General features: G+C 35.5%; 2 protein-coding genes across 2 annotated transcripts; both read right to left on the bottom strand.

Moving 5' to 3' along the window:
• Window positions 1–2,049: 2,049 nt before the first annotated feature.
• Window positions 2,050–13,392, bottom strand: LOC147549751 (kinesin-like protein KIN-12E). The gene is made up of 22 exons (XM_086666534.1): window positions 12,805–13,392; window positions 12,007–12,162; window positions 11,839–11,922; window positions 11,534–11,653; window positions 11,006–11,119; window positions 10,775–10,867; window positions 10,100–10,189; window positions 9,858–9,928; window positions 9,673–9,747; window positions 9,426–9,513; window positions 9,108–9,166; window positions 8,892–8,955; window positions 8,725–8,790; window positions 8,039–8,197; window positions 7,848–7,952; window positions 7,340–7,575; window positions 6,744–6,813; window positions 6,603–6,653; window positions 6,431–6,484; window positions 5,705–5,764; window positions 5,500–5,579; window positions 2,050–5,053 (listed from the first exon to the last, which is right to left on the bottom strand). Exons 1-22 carry the CDS (start codon window positions 13,021–13,023, stop codon window positions 2,233–2,235), a joined length of 4,935 nt encoding a protein of 1,644 aa, XP_086522660.1. The 5' UTR covers window positions 13,024–13,392; the 3' UTR covers window positions 2,050–2,232.
• Window positions 13,393–17,208: 3,816 nt separating this feature from the next.
• Window positions 17,209–25,557, bottom strand: LOC147549750 (FAD-linked oxidases family protein). The gene is made up of 18 exons (XM_086667558.1): window positions 25,004–25,557; window positions 24,577–24,679; window positions 24,380–24,480; window positions 23,629–23,677; window positions 23,284–23,376; window positions 22,702–22,816; window positions 22,173–22,233; window positions 21,648–21,684; window positions 21,506–21,567; window positions 21,054–21,150; window positions 20,660–20,734; window positions 20,238–20,346; window positions 19,967–20,076; window positions 19,475–19,537; window positions 18,802–18,881; window positions 18,456–18,586; window positions 17,947–17,990; window positions 17,209–17,742 (listed from the first exon to the last, which is right to left on the bottom strand). The coding sequence occupies exons 1-18, from the start codon at window positions 25,273–25,275 to the stop codon at window positions 17,623–17,625; spliced, it is 1,722 nt and encodes a 573-aa protein (XP_086523684.1). The 5' UTR covers window positions 25,276–25,557; the 3' UTR covers window positions 17,209–17,622.
• Window positions 25,558–27,537: the final 1,980 nt, after the last annotated feature.

Here is a 27,537-nt window from a genome sequence, read left to right as displayed (position 1 = left end):
TGGTGGTTTCCCCTCAAAATCGAGCTTGGACCCCTCCCAAAAATCCTTCTTCGTGAAGCCCTAGCTCAGAAATGGGGTTTCTTCATGTTCAGGAGGTAATTACACAAGAGAACGACACCTAAAGAGAGATATACAGAGATTGAAGAAGAAAACCCATGAAAACTCACCTTGATTTGATGACATCGTCCTGACTTTTTGGTGGCTCGAAGCGAGGTCTGAAAATGTGGCCCCTTCTATCAAATTGTAAAACGTATAAATATATTACATGAAAATCCTAAGCACCTCAAAATATTTTCATCATATTTATATAACAAAATAGTTTTTTTGATAATTACAATCATTGGAATTCCGTTCTTAAATTTTTCGATGCAAAGTCACTAATAATCGTCGAATAATCAAGATTGCCAGTCATATTATTCTCAATAGATAATATAACTAACCCGTTTCACCTTTCTTGCGACATAGTAGATCGAACATAAGACTTAATCTACTTCAACTTAGAAAAACTTCTTTCTGCAGAGGCAACAGTAACTGGTACGTTAACGTAATTCTGTAAGAAACTCATGTGTTCGGCTAACAACCTTTCATATGTTTCAAAAAATCTAGCACTTCAATTAGTCTTTTGATCTCATTCGGTAAAAGACGTTGCAACACTTTCAGTTCAGAAAATTAGTCTAGTTTGTCTATGTCATACGACTCATTATGTTTGAAAAAGGTTTCAAGACGACCACATGAATCTCTCAAATCACCATCATCTTGGGAGTTTGACTTTTTTAACTCAAACATAAAACAAAATATTTTTTTGTACTTCTGAAATTGAACAACTTACAACAAAAAACAATAGACTTTGTTTCTAGAAATTGAATAAACAGTCTGGCTTGGCACTTTGGCTTGAAGAAAGGAAAGGAATTTTGGGATTTCATGATTTGAATATTTAAAAAACACTTTTGTTTCATAAGTCAAGGGCAACCATTCATTTAACGATCATCAAATTTGGTGGCCCTTTTTTACTTAACGTTTGTTAAACGGGGCCCTCATAGTTTTCTTAGAGAGTTGGGTTTCTTATATATTTCTTGAAGAAATTAATGTCTTGGTGGCCCCTAAAAGTCGGTGGCATGAAGCGATGCTTTGTTCGCTTTGATCCAGGGCCACCCTTGTGACTGATGTTGAAGCTTAGGTGGTGATTTCCCCTCAAATCCAGCTTCAAACGGTCCCAAAAACCTTCATGGTGCCCTAGTTGAACCCGAGAAGATTCAAAGAATTCCACTTTAATTTTAAAAAGGCCTTCTTTTTAATATCGGGTATTTGGAGGAACAGATTCAGAAATTCGTAGCATTCCACTCTAATTACAAACCACGTCACCAGCTATGCCCGGTTGGAACGCTAGTTCACCAATCGGGATTCCGGCCGGGCATAATATCATTTCTGGAAAAAAAATCAACTTCTTCGGGAACTGTGTTTGGGGGTGAAAATGTAATTAATTTCTAAAAAATTTAAAAACATTAACGCCACCTCATCTCTCCCTCTCTCTCTTTCATTTCATCACTTCTCTCCTCCACTTCATCTCTCTCGCCACCTCATTATTTTCTTCGACGAAAGTCGCCGACTTGCCATTTTTCTCTCGTTCTCTCTCTCAATGTTACATAGAGAAGAAACGGTGGTAGAGTGGGGAAATAAATAAGAAACAAAAAAAATCAAAAGAATTCTGATCAATTTTTTCCCCACAAAAATATTCTTGTTTTAGGAATGAGTGCCTAAAAAGACTATCTTTCAAGGAAACATAAAGTATTCAGTGATCAGATGTTTCAAAAAGACAACCCCATGGAGAACTTCATGATTTCTAATGAGTTTATCCTAATTTGCATTTATATTTTAAAGCTTAATTTATCTTCCACTGATTTATGTAGTGTTTCAGAACCTGTCATGGCAGCCCAAAAACAACCCACCACTACCAATATATAGGTCTTCATGGAACGTTGCGAACTCATAACATAAATAAAAATGTCTTCAATTGAGCCACTTGAAGCATCAAATTTTTAAAGCATAGAATTTGAGAGTAAACAAATTCAATTCATATTAAGCAACATTGAAGTCTAAATACAAATCACGTACTGCTCTCTTTGTATCGAATAGATACCATTCACGATTGATTCAACAACACGAGTGATATACTTTGAATTACAATGAAGGGATTTCAATGTGAACTACAATAACTTCTCTTCCCTAATACTATCATAATGAAGAAAAATAGTCACGCTGTAAATAATGATTCGTACCAAGTAATGTTGCAGCTTCCGAAACAGATATTCGAGCATCTTGAATCTCCTTTTCGACAACTTCCGATACATATAATGTCTGGTTTTCTGGATCTGAAACCATGAAAGAGCACTTTGTTTCATCCAAAAATTGTGTCAACTTCTGATTTTCAATTGCCTTCGTTTTCTTTAGTTCATCTAAGCTTTTCATTTTCATCTGAAGTTCATCTTCAAGTAAGTTCATCTCTTCTTTCTTTAAGTCTAACTCGAATACACATTGCTGGTATTCAATAATCATCTTTTCGGTTTCGTTCATTCCAGTTTCTTTAATGTCAGAAATCATCTCTTTCTCTTCGACAACATTCTCAAATGCAACCTTCATTTCTTCTGCTGCTAGCAAACCTTTCTTTATATCCTTTTTGACGATTTCTATATCAGTTTCCAACTTCTCAGACCTTCTTCTCAAATCTTCAATTTCCTTTACCACAAAATTCAGCTTTTCTCGAGTTTGCTTTATTTTGGCTTGCAACTTGGGTTGTTGTTCTTCAGATATAAGAAGTTCAGTAGCTTTGCCCCCCAAATGCCAATACCTTTGTGCAGGAACATTATCTATAGCGAGTAGTACCTTTTCGCTCTCTATTTTGCGGGTTTCCTCTTCCAACTTTGATTTTAAGCAGGATAGATTGTTTCTTAACTCGGTATCAGATTGATGAGCTTTATTTTGAGCAACCTCGATTTCATCTTTTCTAGCTTGAAGATGGGTTAGTAATTCTTTCTTCTGCTCAACATATTCCAAGGAAGCATCCATTCTTCCTCTTGCTCGCTCTTCTCTCTCTTCCCAATAACGAATCGATGAATAAAAGCTCGAAAGGGAGGATTTAAGTGCCAGAAGCTTGTGATCTACAATTGTCTTTTTGTTTTCTATCTCAGAAGAGAGGAGTTTGAAGTCTGCAATTTCTTGCTGCTTAACCATGATACATTTTTCTGTCATTTCAGTTTCTCTTGAGAATTTATCTTCCTCAATGGCTGCTTTCTCTAGTAATAGAAACAAACTTGCAGCTTTGGCTGCAATTTCAAGCTTGTCTTGTGCCTTTCCGAGCTTCATTTTGGCTAAACTTAACTCCTCTTCTTTTTCAAGTTTCATTCTTGCATCAGAGTTCTCAATATTAGAAATATGTTCTACGATTTCAACCTGCTGATCTCTATCATCAAACTTAACATTTTGTCCTCCACCCACTTCAACAAGCTTCTCTAGACAATGAAAATCTTCATAGAGTTCATTGTTGCTTTGTGCATTTGAACAAAACTTTCTCTGGACTTCATCCTTCTCCTGCATAGCTTTCTCGTATAGACCCATTAATTTGTTGTTCTCTTCTTGCATTTCTTGAAGTTGGTTCATTAGGTTTTCAATCTTTACAGCAGTGTGCATATCCTTCTCGTTATGAAAATCAGCATCATTTTCAATTTTCCTTGTTTGAGCATCCTGTATAGCTTTCTCATACAAAACCACTAAGATATCCTTTTCTGCAAGCATCTCCAGGAGTTGGTGATCTAGGTTTTTTATCTTAATTGTGCTCTCTAAATCCTTCTCACTTTGGATATCTGCCTGGCATTCAGTATTTTGTGCTTGAGCATCCTGAATAGCATTCTCGTACAAACCCAGTAATACATTGTTCTCTGCATGCAATTCTTCGAGTTGGTTCTCTAGATTTTCAATCTTCATTGCATTTTCTGCACCTTTCTCTTCAGTCTTTTGTGCTGGAGTACCCTGCAAAGCTGTCTCATACAACCCCATTAATTTGTCGTTCTCTGCTTGCATTTCTTTAAGCTGTTTCTCTAGGTCTTCAATCTTCATTATACTGTTCATAAATTTTTGGCTACTAAAATCCATCTGAGCTTCAGCCTTTTGTGTTTGAGCATCCTGAATAGCTTTTTCGTACAAAGCCAATAGTATATCATTTTCTGCATGCATTTCTTCAAGTTGGTGCTCAATCTTCACCACATTTTCTGCATCTTTCTCTTTATCTTCAGTTTTTCGAGCTTGAGTTTCCTGCAAAGCTTTCTCATACAAACCCATCAATTCCTCGTACTCTGCTTGCGTTTCCTGAAGCTGGTGGTGTAGGTTTTCAATCTTCATTACATTGTCTACATCTTTCTCGCAACGAAAAACTACCTGATCTTCAGTTTTTTGTACTAGAGCATCCTGAATAGCTCTTTCATACAAACCCATTAGTGAATCATTCTCTGCACGCATCTCTTGGAGTTGGTGGTCTAAGTTTTCAATCTTCATTGCATTTTCCGCATCTTTCACTTTAAGTTCAACCTTTTCTGCTTGGGTTTCCTGCATAGTTTTCTCGTAAAGACCCATTAACCCTTCGTTCTCTGCATGCATTTCTTGAAGTTGGTGCTCTAGGTTTTTAATCTTCATTGCATTTTCCACATCTTTCTCCTTATGATCATCTTCTCGATCTTCAGTTTTTTGAGATTCAGCATTCTTAGCCTTATTCCCCTCAACTACAACAGATTCATAGAGTTCAATCAGTTTATTGTTGTCTTCAAGCAAAACTTTTAGCTTCACTCTTAGTTCATCATTCTCTTTGGCCAAGATAATTGCTGTTTCATGAGCTTCTGCTTCTCGTTCACTTGCAGCCGCAATTGCATCAACCATGGTTTTAAGCTCCATTGGATCATTTGAAGCAGCCCCAGATGGTGCTCGCAACTTCTCTCTCGCTTCTTCCTCCATGATTCTAACTGATCTCCTCTCATTTTCAAGTTCTGTTACCAAACCCTCAACCTGCCTGCATATTTATGAAATATGAAGTTTAGAAGATCAAAATTGTAACTTATATGAAAAATCTATTACTATCTACAGTTTGATTATATAATTATAACTTATATCTATAGTCCTCTTGATCCACTTCATTTCTAGCTTTCGCAAACTGGGTCATCTTTTTATGTATTCATCTTTGCAGTATTTTTCTGCCATCCCCACTGTTACACTAATTTGTTTGAGTTTAAAAGTCAGACTAAGCCAAAACAGTGATTTCCAAGGTTTACTAATTCAGGTAACCATAGTGGAGACACTGCATCAAGAGAACATTGACATCCTTATATGTGATAGTAAACCCTTCTTTGTCTAATCTTTCTTTTCTTCTTTCTCACTCTTTTGTAAAGAAAGTGGATGAACCTATTATTTCAAGACAAAATTAGTTTTTCAAAGTAAATAAGAGGGTGAAAATAAAACCTTTGTAATTTCTCTCTCTCCTCTAGGCAAAAGTTGAGTTTCTTATGTAGTGAATCAAGTTCAGTCTGGTTTTGAATAGCCTGCAAAATAAAAAATTCCCAATATCTGTAAATGAAAAAGATGTTCCGGAAATAGAAATTTGGATCAAGCAAGCAATATTCAAGTTTATTGAAATTAAATATTTTTACAATGAAGCATTAATTACCTGAATACGGAGATATTCATTCTCTGCGTTTAAGGAAGAAACTCTAGGCGATATTGCATCCTGAGTTGAAAAAAGTGTTAGAGCAGAAAAGGTTAGTTTCTCGAGGTTTAAGTTTGTGCTCGGAACAAGTCTCATCAGCAGAATAAAAGCCTCTCCCTGGACATTTTTTCTGTTCCAAAGATACATCCTTCTACTTAGAGAAAATTAAGCCACCCAGATTTTGTATTCGGGAAGCAAGTTGTAGTGAGAGTTATATAAGTGTGAGGGTGAGAGAGTTGTAGTGAGATTTTGTAATCAGGGAGTGCACTAAACTTTGAGTACGGTAACTCGGGAAAGTTGTAACTTCATATTCATAGTGGATTAGCTTGGTGTGGCTCAAAGGGGACGCAGAACCGACTCCGAACCTCTATAAATCTTGTGGGTCATTATTCTTTATTTGCTTTGTGGTTATATTGTATTTATTCACCATTGCATCCTAAGATCCTAGTATTTCCGCACTAGAGGAAAACTCTGAGTAGACTGATCACCTATTTGGAGTGGCTTTATTTTCTCAACAGAATAGGCCCCTGGACTCCTATTGGTATCTGATATCTAATACCACGTAAATAGTATCTAGACCATTCAAATCTTTTATGTTCTGTCCAAGCAGTATTTTGTTAAGACATTCAAGTTACATATTATATATATCTCAGATTGGAAAGAATACAGATGAAGAATTTATCATACCTGACTGGAAGTCAGTAGACTGTCCTCAAAGTTGGCCAAACTTGAATTTCCTTTCTATAAACCACATACAAGAAACAGAAACAAACAAATAAATAAATAAATAAATAGGTGCAAAATTTAGGCAACATAAACTTTCTCCAAACCAGATTCACATTAAAACATCAAAAGCAACCTTTACAGAATCTGCTTCATGCATAAGCTTCCAGTCCAATGCTTCAAGTAACTGCAATTTTTACAAGATATGTGCACAATTAACAAACTCAATGAGAAAAAAAAAAACTCATCACGGTCATAGACAGGTCCAGCTTCATACCTTATTCTGTAATATCATGATTTGTTCACTCATTCTCTCACGCTCCCCATCTTCGGAGAATGACTTTAATCTGAGTAAAAACAGAAACCAGCCAGAATGCCAAATTTAAAAAGGTCATTTCATGCTCTAGAACTAAAATAAAAAGGGCAATTTAAGACTCAATAACTTGAATAGCTCTAGAACTCATGAAAAAGTTTAATGTTTCAAGTATAAAGAACATCTCCAAAAGATTTTCATTAAATATCAGTTAATTTCCTCCAAAAAATTCATTACTTCAATTATATTCTTCATCCAGACTTTCAAGCTTCATTATCACTTTGCATTTTTAATATAGATAATTATTAATTCATCAACATCTCAATTATTTAGTAAGATAAGTCTGTGACTCTAAACTTCAATTTGATTAATCTGACAAAGCAATGCAAAAAGAATTTTCTAGTTCAAACTTTTGATGAGTTGAAGAACTAGGTTATTGATATATTTTCTATCTGAAACGAGATGAGTGGTACACTGGTACTCATTTAATGGAATGGCGTAAAGTAATAAAATAAAACAAACTATACCAAGACCAAACAGATGAAGCATCAAGGACATACCTCCGAAGTTCTTCTTTCAACCGCAAATTTTCCATGGCAAACCTTGTCACTTCTTGATTCCTATCCACTTGTGCACGAAGAACCTCTATCTCCTTCAGGTATTCCTCTCTCTCCTTCAAAAGGTGCATCTCAGCTGAGATCTTTCCTGAAGCAACTGACTCCAGCCTCTTAATTCCTGCTTCACGAAAGCGAAGCCTCATTTTCAATCCCTGTATCTCATCTTCTCTTTGTTTGGCCTAAAGGAAATAGATATTTCAGAAACAATCTAAAAGCAATGTAGTTCAGGTCAAAGGAAAACAAGAGATTCCTGTGATTAGATACATGACTATTTTCATGATTACACGAAATCCGGTTCTCAACTGAAGCAGCTACCGAAGAACATATACCCAGCCAAAGATGGAAAAAAACAGATATACCCAGCCACATGTATCTTTTAGTTCAGTTAGATATTTGTTTTGAGTAAGCGAACTACTTCAAATAATGAGCATGGCAAGGAGTTTGAACTCACCAAGCGCATCGCTGCCTGATTTTCAGCGGTCAATGCCTGCACAGCGATCTCTTTGTCCTTCTCTCTCCTGAAAGCCTCAACAAGAGCAGCTTCAACTTCCTTCTTCTGAAATTTTGGATAAATTTACTAATAAACATTTATGGCATCAGATCAGAAGACTTGAGGAATCTGAAAAATGTGCAAAAGAATACCTGGGGTTTCCTTTTATCAGTCGTCAGGGGACTGAATGATCCCTGAAGTCCTTCCCACTTAAAAGATCCTGGGGATCCTGGGAAGCATACACTAGAATTATCATTTTCCTGGTTCTCATGCCCTCCATTAACCAAGCTGCGCAAATGGTTCACTTCTTTCTGAGAACAAACCAAGTCCAGAAATGAGCTAAAAGAAACCCAACTCAAACTATGTTCCATAATAGAAAACAGAAAACTGTGTTAATATTTTAACCAGAGTAGGATCATAAGTTGCAATACAAGAACTAATGGCTCAAGAATTCGAACTACTGAATAACACTTATCAAGATTCTATAGAAAGAATCAGAACGTTCTGGAACATTAAATCCTCAGTCATATCAATTTAAATCTGCTGAAACCTAAAACTCTACCAAGACTCAGTTGCAAGAGCAGCATTCTGGGGTGAGACAGAAAGATTGTTTAGTTATAAGAGCGCAAAATGACTAGAAATGAGAAACATATCGAGTGTACTGGTCAATCAAGTCAAGGTAGTGGAATCATAAGCCAAGGAATTAGGAGCGTCCAATAGGAGAACTTGTGATTTTGGGATGTTCAATACCAATTACGCGTGTTTGTTGTCTGAGTGATACCCTAGCTCCAATAATTTGAAAATAGTTAACAAAAAGAAACACAAAATGGTATTGTACCTTGAGTTGTTGAATTTGTAAACGCATTGTCAGGACATCTCCAGATGCATCTTCATTGACAATTGCCTGCAGACGAGTAATAGAAACAGTTTCCCGGTCATGGATCATCATATAAGAATATATTATGGAGCACACAAATAGGGAAAGGACAAGAGAAACACACTTACATTGTTCTTGATGAATTTAGCACGCTGTGCAAATTTTAATGTGCTTAGTGTCTCCAGTGAACAACTGCAAGGAGCCAGAGAAGATGCAAATATGAACTTAAGAATAAAGACCACAATCCTGTAAGTTTCTTCTAAAATATAAGATAGCTAGACTATACTTTGAAGTTGAACAAATTTCAAGAAATGGAATACTAAAATGTTCAGACATTTACTAACCCAACTGACGGGCTTATATTTGCAATTATTGTTGTCTTCGAATTTCCACCAAGTGAGTCCTGAAAAGGTTAGAAAACGAAATACACTTACTAATACCCGATTCACTGCAAAAATCCAGACAAGATAATATACTCGAGGATTTATTGTTTGATATTTTTGTTCAAATGAAGATAAGTTAAGACTCATGATGCTGAAAAAAATTGCCAACTTCAAGAACTACGATAAATGGTAACTAGATGATATCATATTAGTGACTTAATGGAACATCATCTGGAGAAAAAATCACTGAATTTTGAGTTTCTCAGTGGAAGTCCGTACCTGAAGCAAAAATGTGAGCTTAGAATCCCGATAAGGAACATGGAGAGACTTCCCATTGGAAATGTTCACAAGGTTCATAATAACAAGTCTGCAAATTTCAAACAAGTATAAATCAAATGCCTTCAAATAAACAAGTAGAAAATGCCAAACATTAAGAAAAATAAATTGGAGACAACTCAATATGTTCTAAATCAGAAGTATGTAGTATAACCACTTGAAACTTCAAATATGGCAATAGTGGACAAACCCCAATGTTGAAAGTGATTTATTAATGTTGGTTGCTTCCTTCAGACGTTCGCCTTCAGCACCTGAGCTTTTTTGCCTACAGTTGAAAAACTTGGATCATCAAAATGATATTTGAGCTGGGTTAACACCTTCTACGCAGCAGTTCCACCAAAGGTTTTTATATGTTATGGTCACAAAAGTCTCTACCTCTCAGAACCAGCCAAATCCACCAGATTCAGCCGCGCAAATCTATGATGAGTTACACCTTGGGTTTCCCACTGCAAAAGAGATCTACATGAGGAACATTTCTAAATATATGTAATGACGGAGGCAGAGCAATTCTTGTACTCATAAATGTTGACAGTAATAAGCAAGATTGCGCTATTATGGTGACTTCTAAAATAAAAAGATTCTTAAAATAAGAGTGTCTGTAAGAAAATCACACGCACCTTACTTTCAATGATGCACGTAAAAACACTATGAGAACGACTACTTGCATGGTTCATGTTAGTGGCTGCGACCTTTCTGTTTGTTGCCCCCTGGAAGTATTAAGGAAATAGACTTTAATCACAGTGTTCGATGCTCAAGAAAGGTTCTAAATAGATTATGTATTTGGTACAGGAAGGGAAACCCACTAATCAGTAGTAAGACATGATAACACTAACTAGACAAAATATCTCTCATATACTCAATGGAATTATGGTTGTTTAATCTGAATCGTATATCTACTTCTTCAGCCATGCACCCTGAAGCAAAAGGTTGATCTATGTAGTACAAACGTTATTGGCCTTTCATTTCAGAAAAAGAACAGTAAGAAATATTAGAAAGAGAGAAATATTGTATTAATACTAAACAATCAAATGCCCACTATCTTTTCAAAAATTTTGTACCTACAGATGGTCAACATTTCTAAGCTTATCATCACGTTAACCATATTCCGGTAATATAGACATAAACATTCAAAAATGATCTATATCGAGAAGAAGTAATCAGCTCAACTGTGACAAAATGCAAACATGGGATTTGGAGTACCCCAGTTACCAACCATGCTGTCAATCAAGTAATAATGTTGTAACCAATAAGTAGAATTTCCAAATGGAATAGAAAGAGAGTTCATTGAGTACTTGAACTAGTTGTTGGATAACATCTCGGGCACATGTTACTTCTAACTCCTTCAGATTCTCCACATAAATACCTTTCTTAGCATCTTCTCTTATCTGCCAAACCAAAGTCAATCGTAAGAAAAAGAAAGAAAACTACCATGTGCTTATAATGTGACCTTGAAAAAAATTTGTGTGTAACGAGATGGATGAGGGGAAAGTTTTAAAAAATGGATAAGGGTTACAAATTATTACCTGTAAATTAGTTGAGGATGGGTCCAAGAGATCTAAAATTTGTTCATTGTATATCTCCAAGAATGAGCATTTGCATGTAAACTTCAACTTTTCATCTCTACGGGACTCTTTCTCCTACAAGATGAAATCAGTCATGATTTTAAATCTCAAAACAGGAACAGAAATATGGAATAAAAAATTATTCTAGCAGTAGAAGAGAGGAGTAAGTCATTGAACTTCCATACCAAGCTTGAATAGCATATATAGAATTTGATAGTGATGGTGATAGTAATACAGTTGTAAAAGAAAACACAAAGAAGTCCTACTCTTACGTGATTTGGGCACAAAATATAGTATTTGATAGTGATAGCGATACAATTGTAAAAGAAAACACAAAGAAGTCCTACTCTTACGTGAATTTTTTTAAGTCAGAAAATAAAGCAGAAAACCCTTGTGGATACAAAAAACTCATGATTAAGTTCATTAAACAAAATAGTATAAGAAACTATTCACCCATTTGGTGCATTTCATACGCAAGAAATAACTTACTCTTTGTATACATTGGAATAAATGTTCAAAAACTCTTGGTGTCATGCCGCAATTAACACTATGTCGCCGAGTGCCTCCATCTATATCTCCCAGCATTGTGTGTGTCTTTCCACTTCCAGTCTACAAGGAAAAGAAAATAAAAGTTTACAGAACCAAAGTACAAGACTTTCATACAAGCAACTCAACAAAGTTTGAAAATTGCAGTTCGTCATACAATCACAACTTTGAATGTTCAAGTAGTTGAACTCTTGCAGCATAGTTAATTGAAATTCATAAATATACAATGAAAAGATCTAGGAACTTACTTGTCCATATGCAAACATACAACTATTGTAACCACCCACGCAGTTTTCTACCATGGGTAGTCCAGCCACTTTAAATAGCTTCTCCTGTTACATATACTGAATGAGATCAATTCTAACAAAGTAGCACTAATGACACACAAGTAGTAGACTCCAATTCTTCGAAGATACCTGGGAAACATGCTCGTCTGCAACAAGATCAAACGTGAAACGAGATTCTGGATGCCCAATCCAAGTGACCGTCTGACAGCTATCCTGCTTAACACATTTGTTGTGGCCTTGGGTGGATATTTCGGAATTGCTAAGAGGACGTATTCTAATGACAACCTGGAATAACATGTATTAAGTGTAGTAACATATAATTTAAGATAAACTCAGTGAAAGTGATACTTTCAAGTAAATAAGAATATAACAGTACATTAGGAGGTTATCCGTAAATACGATTATATGAAACTATCAACTATTTCTACTTTAATTCGAAGAAACATTTGCCAACTATTATTGCTTTACGAAACCCCCACCCCTTCCAACACTTCCCATCATTTTGAAAGGTGTATTTCCAATACCAACCTTTAAATTACCAAATGTTTTCTGATTGAATGCTACCACCAAAGAACATACTGGGTTTTGCAATTTGGGTAAGTAAAATCAATTAATAGTAACATTTACAATAAACTTGCTAGTTCGCTTTTGCGACGATTTTCTTATTTCAAAACTAGTAACTCAGTTGTAACAATTCAACAACAAAAAAAAAATGTAATTACAAATAACTTTCTCAGGAACAAATTCAACAACTAAAGTACAAAATGATATTAGGTTTGAAAGACTCAAAATTGCAGTAATCATTGAAACCCAAAACAAAAACTGCAACTTTTTGAGTCAAAAACGAGCATCCATAGAAGAAAGCTCTAGGGCACATCTCTTATAAAAATTGATGAAAAAAACAAGTGCCTTGATTATTAGGAGTACCTGAACATTATGATCTTTCCAGAAAGAGGGATCTTCTTGTAACTCGAAGCTCTGGTTCGAACTTCGCTCAACGATTTCATGATCCTTGTCTTTGTCACAGTTGTTCATCAGCGTGGAAGAGTGGAGTTGATTATCCTTGAAAGCTGTTGAATCTTTATCTGATGGTTCATGAAACCCAAAACGACTTCTAAGATTACTAATTGCTTCAGATATCGGCATAATTTATCGGATTTTGATTCTGAGAGATCCACTTTATAGTTGGTGATTAGATTTAGGGCAAACTACAACAACTGATGATAGGATCCAAACTCGGAAGAGGGGATGGCGTTGCTAACGAGTAGAGAGAGAAAGTTGAACTACAGAGAGAGAGGGAGTGAGAGAGAGAGAGGGGGGAAATGAATGTTTTGAATTGGAGGTTTTCAGATCGTCATATAGTGTGAAAGTGAGGGAACTTTGAAATCAACGGCTCAAATTCTATTGTTAATTCAAATTTCAAGGCCCTCCGCCGTCCGTATCACCGTATGTAATAAAAGTATCAGATAGCTTTTTGTGGAAATAATACCCGCGTTTTACCCGAATGAATGGCCCGCAGAAAATTTGAAACGTTTGATTTCCTTTAGATTATATATTACCCTGCCTTGAGGAAAATCCATGGCTCAAAATTAGTAGATAATCTTACTTGGGAGTCTAAAAGATTTGGAAGGAGTGTCCAACCACTGCACCAAAAGATAGTGGACAAATTACCTTCTTACTTTTATAGTGAAGACATATCTTAAGTCTGGAAAATGCTACGAGGCAGATGCCCCATTGTGGCAATTTGCTCAAAGGTCCTTAAACACAACTCGAATCCGCATGGAGTGGAGTGGAATGATATACCAAATAGAATAGTAAGCACTGGAGCACAATAAGTATGCTAGCGAAACACAAATGCGCAACTTTCCAAGCAACAATTGGCTACAATTGGCTACCTTATAAATTAGAATAGTGTAAACTCTTAAGTTGGTGAGGATAGTTGGGTTATTTCCCTAATGGCCCCCTACTTTGTGACCAGCTTCCCGCCTGGCCCCCTACTTTACAAGAAATACCCATATGGCCCCCTAAAACCGTTAACTTTAACTTTCCGTCACTCTCTCTCCTCCATCTCTTTTTCTCTCTCTGCCATGTCACGCCACCTCATCTGTTAGGCCACCTCATCACCATCTCCGGCAGAGGTCGCCGGCCGGCCAAATTTCCGGCCGGCGACCTTCAAACTAAAAAAAAAAAAATTTTTTTTTTTTTTTCTCTCTTCCTCTTTCTCTCTCTAAAATTACTCCGGCGAAGGGAGACCTTCGCCGGAGTGGTCTGTTCTTCAATGAACAGACCAAGGTCTGTTCTTGAAGAACAGATCTCGGTCTATTCTTCAATGAACAGACCGAGATCTGTTCTTCAAGAACAGACCACTCCGGCGAAGGTCTCCCTTCGCCGGAGTAATTTTAGAGAGAGAAAGAGGAAGAGAGAAAAAAAAAAAAAAAAATTTTTTTAGTTTGAAGGTCGCCGGCCGGAAATTTGGCCGGCCGGCGACCTCTGCCGGAGATGGTGATGAGGTGGCCTACTAGATGAGGTGGCCTACTAGATGAGGTGGCGTGACATGGCAGAGAGAGAAAAAGAGATGGAGGAGAGAGAGTGACGGAAAGTTAAAGTTAACGGTTTTAGGGGGCCATATGGGTATTTCTTGTAAAGTATGGGGGCCAGGCGGGAAGCTGGTCACAAAGTAGGGGGCCATTAGGGAAATAACCCTTTTTTTATGTTATATTGACTACGATAGTTACTACAAAGACATTGATACATCGGTACGATGTGATAAGTACGATAGCTGTCGAACTACTACATACCTAAAAGTCAACAAAAATAGCCGAAGTACTACTTACCTGGAGCCCAACTAATCAATAAATGACGAAGTTAACTAAAATGTTATTAATGGTTGAGGCTAGCATAAAACAGACGAGGGTTACCTTTAAGGCCCATACATGGGGGAAAACAACATACTTTTGTTGATGTATATCACTGGAAGGAATTATACTATCTATTGTCAACACCATTTTCACTGTGAGAAAACAAATCAAATAGAAGATCACACCCATGTCTCTTGTGAAAAAGGGAATGGATGATTGGCGAACCTGGCTCGGGATGAGAGAAAACCTGTGAGATGACGTCACCTTGAAAATTTGGGGTTTTTCATTTTCTTTTCACTCTCATCTAGATCTGCAACTCTTTCTACCAAGAACAGGCAAATCTTGCTTGATTTTCTTATTTTCTATTAGGAATATAGTCCTGACATTGAAGAACTGAGAGCTTCATATCAAGAGTTTTTCTCTTTATCTTAGAAAGGGAAAAGTAGATCTACACTCTTTCTACCAAAAACAAGCCAAATCTCGTTTGATCTTTGTCATTTAGGATTTGCTAGAAATATCTACTTATCATTAAGAGCATCTCGAATGCAACACTCAATCTTAGAAATTCCGAGTGCCACTTAGGATTTTTAGAGATTTTCTTAAAAATCATCTCCAATGCAACACTCTATTTGGATCTCTAAGATGACGTGTCGAGGGTGGAATAGAGATATCTCAAGAGGACACTCAAATAGAGTGTCCTCTTAAGATATCTCTAATTGTCCAACTCATCAATATTTTATTTTCAACCAATAGAAATCGAGTCTTCTATATTTTCTAAACTTAACTAATTATTTATTTACAAAAATAATTACGCCACATAAGTAAATAAGATAAGTTTAGAGTTTTGCATTGGAGACACACAAAAATTTAGGATCTCTATTAACGCCATCTAAGAGCATCTCCAATGCAAAACTCAATCTTAGAACCTCTGAGTGCCACATAGGATTTTCTGAGTTTTTCTTAAAAAATCATCTCCAATGCAAAACTCAACTACGATCTCAAAGATGATGCGTCAAGAGTGGAATAGAGATATCTCAAGAGGACACTCCTTCAGAGTGTCCTCTTGAGATATCTCTAATTGTCCAACTCATCAATATTTAGATTTCAACCAATAGGAATCAAGTCTTCGTATATTTCCAAAATAACTAATTATTTTTTTACAAAAATAACCATGACACATAAGTAAAATAAAAGAGTTTAGAGTGTTGCATTGGAGACATACAAGAATTGAGGATCTCTATTTTCGACACCTAGGAGTGAGAATCTCAATCGGAACTTGACAAATAGGATGAATAGAGATTTTTTTGAGTTTTGCATTGGAGATGCTCTAAGAGTGAAAATCTCAATTGGAACTTGACACATAGGATGAATAGAGATTTTTTTGAGTTTTGCATTGGAGATGCTCTAATCCTTCAAACTCAGATGCAAGTCTTCGTTTATCAAACTTTGTTGGTTCGTTTTCTTGTTTATTTGTTTATCAAGCTTCGTTAACTCGGAAGCAATGGCTAGTCATGCCTTTAAATGACTTTCATCTCTCTTGAGTGGGTTGCTCAGATATCTCTTCTTCACTTCTTCCCTTGATTTCTCTTGCCTAACTCAGTTTCTATACATAAAATCTAAGACAAGCTTTATAGTTCTTGACAGATAATGGATCAGCCATATTTTTTGCACTTATTTGACTACTATTATCAAGAATCCATGATCTCCAGTTTCCTGTCTCCGGTGCTGACGGAGAGAGCCGGTGGAATTCTGGCAACAACACACGTGTCTAGCTGCCTGGCCCTATGATACTTTCTACTGACATGTGTTCTCTTCCTCTCAATTCAGGTGGTGGGCTTTTACCCTTACTGGGCTTGTACATAATATTGGGCCCACATACTCCTTAAACTTTAACAAAGTCCTGAGAATTCTGTAAAGCGGAACCCGAAGGTTCCAAGGTCCCTTCTAGATTGTGGTGGGATATGATTTCTCTATCGAGAGAATACTGGAGGTAACCTTGGAACCTTCGGGTTCCGCTTTACAGAATTCTCAGGACTTTGTTAAAGTTTTGATTTTCTGGTTCCATCTTGTTCTACTGGTGCGGTTCGAACTTTTTTTGGTTTTGAGATGGTGGTCTTTGTCGGATCGGATAGTAGATAGCTATTCTGACATAGTAAGGTATTGTTCTTCGAAGAAGTATCTCTCTTTTCCTCGTACTATGGAGAAGGATCAACTGCCAAAGACTCAGAATGGAGGAAACTAGTTAAAATTGATTGTAATTTTCGTTTCTTAATGTCTGTTTCTCTTTCAAGTGTTGTAATCGTTTTGCTTCATAAATAATACTACAATTGCACTAAAGAAAAAAAAATGTCTCTTGTGAAAACTGACTCATTTAACATGGCCAAACTGCTATCAACTGTTTAAGATAAATAGGTAAGAGACAAATGTGATACCTCAACAAGAAGAACAAATAAAATAAACATCCTAACAAAAAGAGGAGTTTCAATAACTCAGTAACGATATGAGCTAAAAATACCAAATTCAACAAAGCATTTCAAGAGAGCAAGATGCTAAATTAGTCTTCCGAAATAGATACAAACTCCTCTACTCATAAAGGTTTCTCTCTTATTAAAACTAAACAAACAAAAAAGTAACAGCAAAAATTATAAGAAAAGATTTTTTAAGGGGTATAAGTTTCTTTCTTATTAGAACAAATCTCTGCAAATTCTCCTTTATAAAACTTTAAAACTGAAGATGATGGCTAATGTGGGTTTACATAACCTCCCCTCGACAGTGAGGGTTAGAATACCTTCATTAGTTTCATGTCCCAAACTGAATCCCGATTTCCTATAATTGGGATTGAGCAAGACCAACAAGTACGAACTACCATCACTAACCTTCTTCTGGTTCAGAAACAAACATGGGGAGGAATTATCTTTCCCGGATTCATAATATTGTTGGGATCTAAAACAGTTTTAATTCTTTTCATCGTCGTCAATGCCTCGATTCCAAGTTCTTTCTCGAGGTACTGCAAAACAATACGAAACGTTATGATATATTATTCGATTTTATCTGGTTAAGCTTTCTCAAGGAACTCATGAATCTGGAGGACTTTTCGAATATAAACACGACTAGGAACTATTTGGTCACATAAATTTTCAAGAAGAGAAACTTATCGATGTACCTCATTATGTTTCATGAAAAGGGTAAAAGAAAATCAAATGAATTATACCTTCATTTTACCAGTGCCGACTCCATGTTCACCGGTACAAGTTCCTGTTTTAGTACAAAAAGATGATATCAAGTTGCTTACACTTCTCATTCCGAAACTCTAATCGTTCGTTGTGAAGTTCCAGGTGAACTAAAAGGATTGAACCTTGACAATTCATTTATAAACTCAAAGTTCAAAATTTTTGTAAGAAAACAAACAGTGTTCTTACATCGTTTTGCAAAGCTACTTTTTGCCTATTTTAGGTGGTTGGCAGAAAAAAATGGAAGGGAAAAAGCATCTTGATCATTAACAATTTTTGAGGAAAAAACTAATGAAAGATAGTTGTAAGAGAACCAACCACAGAGATGGAAATGTAGAATCACATAGGTTACACAATTCAACTGCTTGATAATTAAGAAATGTGTTCCTTTTACACTCAGAGTTGTCTATTTTATATTTATGCGGATATTCAGAAACGGATCACTTCTCTAATAAAAAGAAATACCAGATATTACTTTAAAAAAACTTACCTTCCATTGACAAGGCAGCGTACACCATGAACTGATTTAGTTTCTCTGCTTCCTGACGTTGTTCTTCTTTGTTAGGATCGAACAGAATCAAAGTGTGAAAGTTACCATCGCCAGCATGAGCAATAACAGTGCTGTTGTGTTACAAATAACAAGAAACATTATATTAACAGAAAATATACTATAAGCGTCTGTGCGAATCGTTTTTTTAGTGTTAACACAATAACACGTATCAGAAAGCAAGAAATAATACTTGGATACGTTTATCATCTAAGTCAGTAGGTAGGTAAGTAAGATGACTGCAGAAATGCATGATACAGTTTCAGAAGAATCGAGTCAATCGACATACCATACCAATGGGGATGCGTCTATTTCTTTTTTACTTAATGATATTATTTCTGCAAGCCGTGACAAAGGAACACATACATCCTGCAAGGACCAGAAAAATGTGAACAAAATTCAGCTTAGAACAAGAAAACCATGATAAGGTAGTAACAAATTCAAGTATCTTGGGACTTGGAAACTTGAAAAACATTACTTTTTGTGGATGCAGAAAATAATGTGTTGGAAGACAGAAACGTGGGTTTGAATGTGGTTATTTCCATGACCCAAGGGACACTTCACCATTGGAGTAGAGGCAAGAGTTGGGTGATATACTTGAACTAATGAGACTTTACAGTTAGTTGGCTTAAGCGTTGTTCTTTCTATAAATATCTTTTTGTTTCAATATATATATATATATATATATATATATACATATATATATATACATATATATATACATATATATATATACATATATATATACATATATATACATACATATATATATATATATATATATATATATATATATATATATATATATTATTCCTTCACTTGTTCAAAAAGAAAAGGGAACTTCTCATGCAGAAAACAGCATACTAACTCTGAAGCTGACAACATGACGCATAAAAATTAAATTCTTAAATCACAAGAAGTTAACACTTAGCGATAACATTTAAATGAGAAATTACACTGACCGATATCATTGCTTCAAAAGTAGGCTCCATTGCAAAACAAGCCCAGAGAGCTTCTTTCCGAATCTATATGCAAAACAGACAAAAATGAACGAAAAGCAAGAAAATAGGTTATGTAATGGTTAGCATGGTGCACCAATGTCATCTAGACTATTTTCCTTTTCTTTTAACAGTTAATTGGTGGAGCCATCTTAATATGTCGGGTCATAGGAATGATGAATTCATCATTAAGCGATAAATGTGATTTTCTCTACTCCAGAGAATAGCTATTGCCTTTTTTTTCAGATCTACTTATACGGGAAACATTATAAAAGTAGTGTTGTACAGAAAAGTTCAAGTACATGAGATGTCATGGAGCCGAACAAACTCTCGTTTTTCACATTTACTAACCATTGCCCATTGGTTCAAGTCACATACTCGGAATACCAAAGACTACTACATGCAGAAACTCAACAAATAAAAGAATGAAACTTTACATGAACATGTAACGTTTACCTTCCAGAGTTCTTTCTTAGCTTCAGGTTCTTCAGCAAAAACAAAATCAGAGCCGTTGTGCTCAGAAACAATCTTCTGAACAATAAGTGTTTGCTCACGTGAATATGCTTCTGATATAATAAAGAACGAGAAATTTAACCATTAATACTAGACAGGAGGATGACATGAAATAAAATCAGACGATTGAGAATGTACTGCGCCACTCACTAACATATAAATTTTTTATTTACTCACTAATACATGTGCCTATCAATGATGTTTCATTTTTTACCTGTGCCTATAAATTCAAACATCAAAGTAGGAAGCTCTGGTATTTTTTTCCCATTTGCGATATTGATTGCCTTCACTTGAACCTCATCCAAGAGCTCTACTCTTGATACCTAAAACGAGGATAAGAGCCACCAAATTAGCAGCCGAATTACTGTCACTAACTCCTTTTAAACATAAGTTATTGAAGGAAGAACGGAAGCTTTCACAATAACAGCAAAGCTGTCTCAGAGACCATTCAAACAGAATCATCGGATGAATGTATCTTGAACATATGCTGGTTTTTGTTAATGAAAGTTTACGTCCAATACCAAAACCATACTGATGAATCATAACAAAAACACCAAGCCAGGAATACATCTTCTACAACAAAGGAAGGATATAAAGTAAGAAAACGAGAAACTATATTTGCAACTACAAACTTACCTGTATCCCAGACAGCATAGTGGCTATAGCAACATCAGCTGCATCCTTTATTGTCGAAAAATTGCACATTGCGACCTGCAATATATTGAATATCCACGGTTAAAGACAAATGTTTTACCATTTTTATTACTTAAAATTCATGATTCTAGAAACCTGCAGAAAGGAAGGTTCATCGCAGAAAAAAATATGAAGTTTTAATAAAGAAAGGTTCATTGTAGATCAAATGTTGTAAGACTTAAGAATTGTAGGTATGAAATTGTTTGTCTCAAGGAAGCTATAAAAGTAGGATAGACAGAAACGACATTAGATTTGCTAAATACAGCAACAATGACAACACTTGTACAATATTGTAGCTGCAATGCTGCATACTACCTTAAAGAGAAAAGAAAAATACCACTGAGTGCTCGGGAATTTTCTGAAGCTTTAGAGTAACTTCTGATATAACACCCAATGTTCCTTCGCTCCCAATCATTAAGCGAGTCAAATCATACCTACACTCCAAGCACTTCTAAGTTCACAGATTCATATCACCCTTTAACAAGCTAAGTTTTTATCATCAGACTAGCATAATCTTAATAAAGTTTGGGGACTTATAGGCCCTGCTGCGGGGTTTTCAGTCATTTTCCGAAATCAAAATTAAAAATTTTATGTGATTAATTTGGGAGGTACAGTAATCTACCACAGCTTCGGTTATGCATGTGTATCACAAAATACATGGTGCAAGTTATGTAGGATAATTAGTCATTCTGACTTGAAACCAGTTTTCGGCTATGCAGTGTAGTCTGACTGTCTGAGACTCTGTGGATGACCTTACAGCAGAAAATAAGATAAGATGAAAAAGCACACCCTGCGGCACTCTTTCGGGCACGAGAACCTGTCTTGACAACATCCCCATTCGCGAGAACCACCTGGAAGGAACACAGAAATATAATAAACAGGGTTGACCAACTGGACTAGCAAGTAGTAAGTTATTGAAGAACTAACGAACCTTGAGATTTATGACATTGTCGCGCATAGTCCCATACCTAAAATGTGAGAGAAGATAAAACTCATTCCACTGACTTGTTTATATAGAATAGCGAAAAAAATAAACTATTTTCTTGCTTGTCTGTGAGAAACAAGTACCATCAAACTGCCACAAAATCAAAAGAACAATCTAGATCTCACTGAGCTCAAAAATCATAAAAATATTAAGTAACAGTATCGCTGTGTCCGAACTTACATCATATGCTGTGAGGCCTAAAAAGAGAAGATGTTTTTCTAGGTAAACCTGATTTCTTAGCTAGCTAACAATACTATGCACCATACACCTCCATCGTAAAAATATCATTTTTATATAAACAGAGGTAACAAATCAATTTTTTCTTAAGATTGCCTATACTTAACGCCAACATGCATTTTACTATCAAAATGTTTCTAAGAGAAAATGCCTGCCGTATGCTAAAATAATAGCCCTGCTGCCTCTTAGAGACTGCAGGAAGCTTTAACACCAGATGAGATTGAATTATCTTACCTTACAGCTAAAGAACCAGAGCAACGTGTAGCACACATGCCGCCAATAGTTGCACCAGGCCCTGGTCGTAATTAAAATTAAGAAAGATATACCATACACAGTTCAACTAGTTTATTGGGAGCAGTGCTACATAGCTAGAGCAAGGATGCATGAGTAGTGAACAAGTCTAGAAACTAAGTGCTGGACCCATGCATGACCTCTGACTTGAAATGCGAAGACCATAGACCGGTCTTATAGACTAAAACTACAGCTTTCTTTTAGACGAAGTGGTATTATAGCACATAAATATAAGATGTTATTTTCACATTGTACTCCTGTATGTAGCTGTGCCCATTTCTAAAGCAAATTTTACATGTCAGGTATTTACGAGGTTTCTATAAAGTCGGAGCTCAGCTCACAAATAATGTAACTTAGTGCTTTCATTGCTTCAATTACTATTTCGTGCCAGGTTTCTAAAAAGACTATTTAAACTTTAAATATAACATCCCTCATCTCTGGAAAGGAGGAAGGTTGACCTTTTAAAACTCACCCGGATCAAGTGGGAAAAAGAGACCGTAAGGCTCAAGGTATTCATTAAGTTCCATCCATCCAATACCAGGCTCAACTACCACATCCATGTCCTCAACATGTAATGATTTAATTTTCTGCAGCGCGAAACAGTGAACATCAAAACCATAAAGAAATAAAAAGGAAGGGAAGAGTGAGGGAAAACGAAAATAAAAGAAAATCATTTGGAAGCTCTAGTTTATAGTAGTTCTTGACTGAAACATCCATCTGATAAAGGGTAGTAGCTTGATTCCTTAAAATTCAATTACGTACAAAACATAATGAACTGCACACATTATGCGAGTCGCAAACTACATGTCATCTTGATGTTCCATTTAACTATTCGTAGATGTCTCCAATTTCCTTTAGATTTTTTTTTGGGAAGTTCTAAGACTGCAACTTGACAAGATTTTTTTTCTTTCACATTTTCTAAGAGTCTTATAGAATGCACAGACACTTCTTGACGAGAACGCGTACGTAGAGGGAAAGATGTCAAATCTATCTATCAGAAAAACAAAACCAGAAACTTTGAAGCTAAAAACTTTTGGGGAAAAAACTGCCGTACTTTCATTAGTGACAAGTCAATGCATACACCTCCATTTGGTGATAAGGTGTGACCCTCAATTGACGTAGCTCCTCCATACGGTACGATAGGAACCTGCTTAAAAAGAGAAACGATTAAGTCGGTACTGCCTACTTTATCAATATGCTGTTGGATAAGAAAAATGAATAACATAATAACTGTTAGCTCCCCGTTTAGAAGTACTGAACTAGCTCATTAGGCATGAATTATACGAACTACGGTGAATCATGTATGTTTGAAATGAAAAATGTGGTGGTCCTTTTTTGAAGAGAGAACGGCAGTCAGGAGGGCGATTTTCGCTAACTTACAAAGAAGGATAGGAAGCACCTTGTGATTGTTGCAGGATGTGACTATCTTAGATATTTCCTCTTCAGACCTGTGTTCAGAGCAAGCAAAGAAATGAAATTTCAGCTTTGATACATATACATAACCCGTGAAGCTAAATGGCAATTTGAAGCTTCTAATTATTTCCTAAGCTAGTTGATACAGCCCTGAAGCTTTTGAAAATCTAGACGACGTAGCAACCGGGCCAAACTAAAATTACTTCTAATTAATTTCATATTTACGTAAAGGTCAGACAAACTCCAAAATTGTTGTATCTGCCCATTTCTACGTTACAATAGAGATAAGTCTGTTTACGAGAGTCCTGTCAAATATACTTCGACCACTGAATCAAACCAATGGTTGTTTATCCTTTTTTTCGCTTTCATGCTTAATTGTAATCTTTCTTAGTTAATCTAGTTCATAGTTCTAATTCATAGTTTTAGTTCATTAGAACTCTAAAGCTGACATCACTGCTTTGTACTGACTAGTATGCATAGACTATTAACGTTTTTTTTTTTGGAACTGATAAAAAGATTTATATTAATATGTGCAAAACGTACAAATTCGAAACCAATTGTAGCTCGGAAAATCCCTAAAAGTTATTGAGTGTGACCAGTTTAGGTTTTTAACATGGGAAACCTGCGGACGTGCTCAACCACACACCATAGTAACTTAAAACCATAATCAATCCCCACATTCTACTAAAAAATGCGCTTACACTAAAGCATACCCAAATTAAAGAACCCACTAACACCTTGGATAAACAACAACGTCCGGGATATTTACAGCTTTATGAAAGCTGTTTTGTGGTTTTCCATGGAAATATCTCTCTTCATAATCCATTGTCATGTTGTCCTGTAAATAAATACCACAAAAAAAACACAGTAGTTAATACTTTTCCCATACTTAAATTCTCTATAACAAAAGATAAATGGCATTTAGAAACATTACTTGACAAATAGCTTCCAGTTCTTGGACAAGTTCCTGAGGAACCTCCTTTTGTTTACCTTTCACAACAATTTCAGTGCTCCCTTTGCCTCCATAGGCAATATCTCTGAAACCCAAAAATCTCATTACAATAGGTCATAGCTTACAATTCTTGTGTTGAGAATGATATTCAAATACTACCATTTTCCAAAAATAAACTACAAGGAGAAAGAAATGAGTTCAAGTTCCTTACTTTAGCTCAATAGAGGAGTCCAAATAACAAAGTACAAAATCAGACAAATATCAGTTATTGTATCATCTACCAAGTTGAAAACCCTAAAATTCTAAAACAACAAGGAAATAGAAAACCATTTCAATTTTATAATTTTAAGCTATGATCAGTTTGACAAGCTCATTTGGGAGTAAATTAGAGAGTAGAAAGCATTCTAACCTTGGATCAGCGGTATCAGCGTCACAAAATGATGAGTTTCTTTTAGAATCTAGGGCAAATGAACCAGCAGAAAATGCGAGAGCGAAAGGAAGAAGAAGAGAAGAAGACCATGAAAAAAGTGGTTTCTTAGCTTTTGAACTATGAGAATCAGGGGATGGGGTTTTTCTAGGAAGAGACGAATTGAGAGAAGATGAAGTCCAAATACATCTGTAAATGTGTCTGGATGATGAAGATGAATTAACGCGAGAGAATAAAGAAGGGAATATCGCCATGAGAGTGAGAAACTAAGAATGAGGTTGATAACTTTTAGGCCGAACCGAATAGGGAGAACTTAGCGTCTTGGCCACACACAACCGCATGGTTTTTAGGCCAAACCGAATTATAAAACAAATACAAGAAAATTTACCAGTTAGGCTACATGAACCGTCTAATTAGATCGTCACGTGTGAAGTCACGTGTGAAGTCACGTGTGAAGTCACGTGTGAAGTCACGTGAGTCCGGCTGTTTAGGTTACGGTCTAATTGGACGGACTGAGTAGAGTTTTTCAAAATTTATGGTGTTGTAGAAAAATTTTGTCAAAAATTAGTCGAACTACAGTTTACTTAAAAAGAAAATCCAATTGTTAGATTTTTTTTTTTTTGATTGAGGGAAATCCAATTGTTTAGATGGAATTAAATTTGAGTGAAACATTTTTATTTTTCTTTCTTAAAAATTAGTCGCCGAAAAATAATTTTGAGTGAAATATTTTATTTTTCTAAAATAAGAAAATTGGTTGCCTCGTCACTTACCAAGTTTGTACCTTCACTTACAACCCAGACTCCGGATACTCTCGTGAAAGATCTGTTACTATCACGTAACTAACGCTAAAGGATGTAATTTACTTATATAGTTTGAGTAATTGTATGTGTTTACTTCTCTAATTAATTCAGACCTTACAATAAATCTTTTTCTCAAATTTAGTCTTCTTTTTTGGAATCTAAACCCATATGCATTGGATATAAAAGATTTGTTTCGAGATCTAAATATAAAAACATGCAAAAAAAAAAACTAAAATTACATATACAATCATTTCAAATTTTAGATTCAAATCTAATAAAATAAACGGCACCTCAGTAAAAGTTAGTTAATGCTCAAGCTAAAAAAAGAACATCTTCAATGCCCCAAACTCATTACTCGTCACTTTTTCTGTTGAAGTCATCACTCGGTGTTTATGTTTGTCACGTTCCCGAGAAAACAAAAAATTAGGGTTATTTTTCAAATGACCCCATAGTTTATGAACAGTTTTGCGCTTGTCCCTAGTTTATTCAAAATATCTAAATGACTCCCAAGTTTCCATCCATTGACCATTTGTTGATTGTTTTTTATGTGTTTCAAAAATACCCTTTTGATTTAATTTATCTTTCTCTTACAATCTTATTTTTCTTTCTTCTTCACGACTATCTACTTTTTTTTTTACTTCTCCGTGTTTATGTTTGTCAAGTTGGAGGTTTATTTTTTTTGAAAAAATGGTTTTTGTTTGAAAGCTTTTTCTCCTAATTTGTCTCTGATTCTTCTATCTCATTCCTCAAATTTCTCCTTTCTTCAAACTCTCTTAGTCTCTCATATATTCTATAATTTTTTCGTTTTAGTTTTTCCCCACCTTGTTCGATTAGTTCAAATTAGACGAATCAGGTTGGAAGTTTACATCAATTAGAAAATAAAACTCCAGGAGATTATCTTTTGCTTTTACTTGAAGAGAAGTTTACATTAAATTACCAATACTGGCGAGACCAAAAAATGGTTTTCGTGAGATAAATGAGAAAATGAATTTGGGGTAACTTCAGTATGGTTGTGACACGTTCTATTAACCATTCTAAACAGAAGTAGTAGGAGGGTTCAATTTATAGATTAACTTTTAGAATGTCCACAACCTTGATTCTTTAAACAACAAAAAGGTATCATTAAAAAAGTTACTACGGATTTAGCTGATTGAGTTAACCATATACCCGTCCTCCACAATCTATAGTTCTTATTTACACTTATCAATGTTATTTAAGATTTATTGGATCTCCAACCTCATGACAAATTGCGCATGTAAGCAAATTAAGATGAACTTTAAGCAGGAAATACAACTAGTATACCATTTTCGAACAATTGAAATATAAATAAATTAAACTAGTAAGAAAATTATGTTATGTTTTAAACAATTATAGACACCCCCCAAGTTGTCTAAATTGATAAAAATCATCCAGCCCATCAACCAATAGATCAGATCATAACATGGGTATAACTAAATCAAATCCTTAATCTAATAAAAACATTAGAATGTTACATTGACCTCATTACTTGTATATTTTTGAATTGGAAAAAAAATGATGATGATGAAGAAGTAGAGTTTCAGCTTTCAGCTGTACTGGAAAACCAACTTTGATTTCCATTATTTTTTCTCAAAATCGTAACCAAACCACTAAATTAAAGAAGACGAAGAATACAAGAGAAGAACATGGTAAAGAAACTGGAAGTTAGATAACAAAAAACCAATAAATTAAGTGTCC

The sequence above is a fragment of the Eschscholzia californica genome, unplaced genomic scaffold, assembly GCF_041429995.1.
Source record: "Eschscholzia californica isolate CP2 unplaced genomic scaffold, dmEscCali1.0.p SCAF_3, whole genome shotgun sequence".
NCBI classification, from domain to species: domain Eukaryota; kingdom Viridiplantae; phylum Streptophyta; class Magnoliopsida; order Ranunculales; family Papaveraceae; genus Eschscholzia; species Eschscholzia californica.
This window is presented reverse-complemented; position numbering and strand designations above follow the sequence as displayed.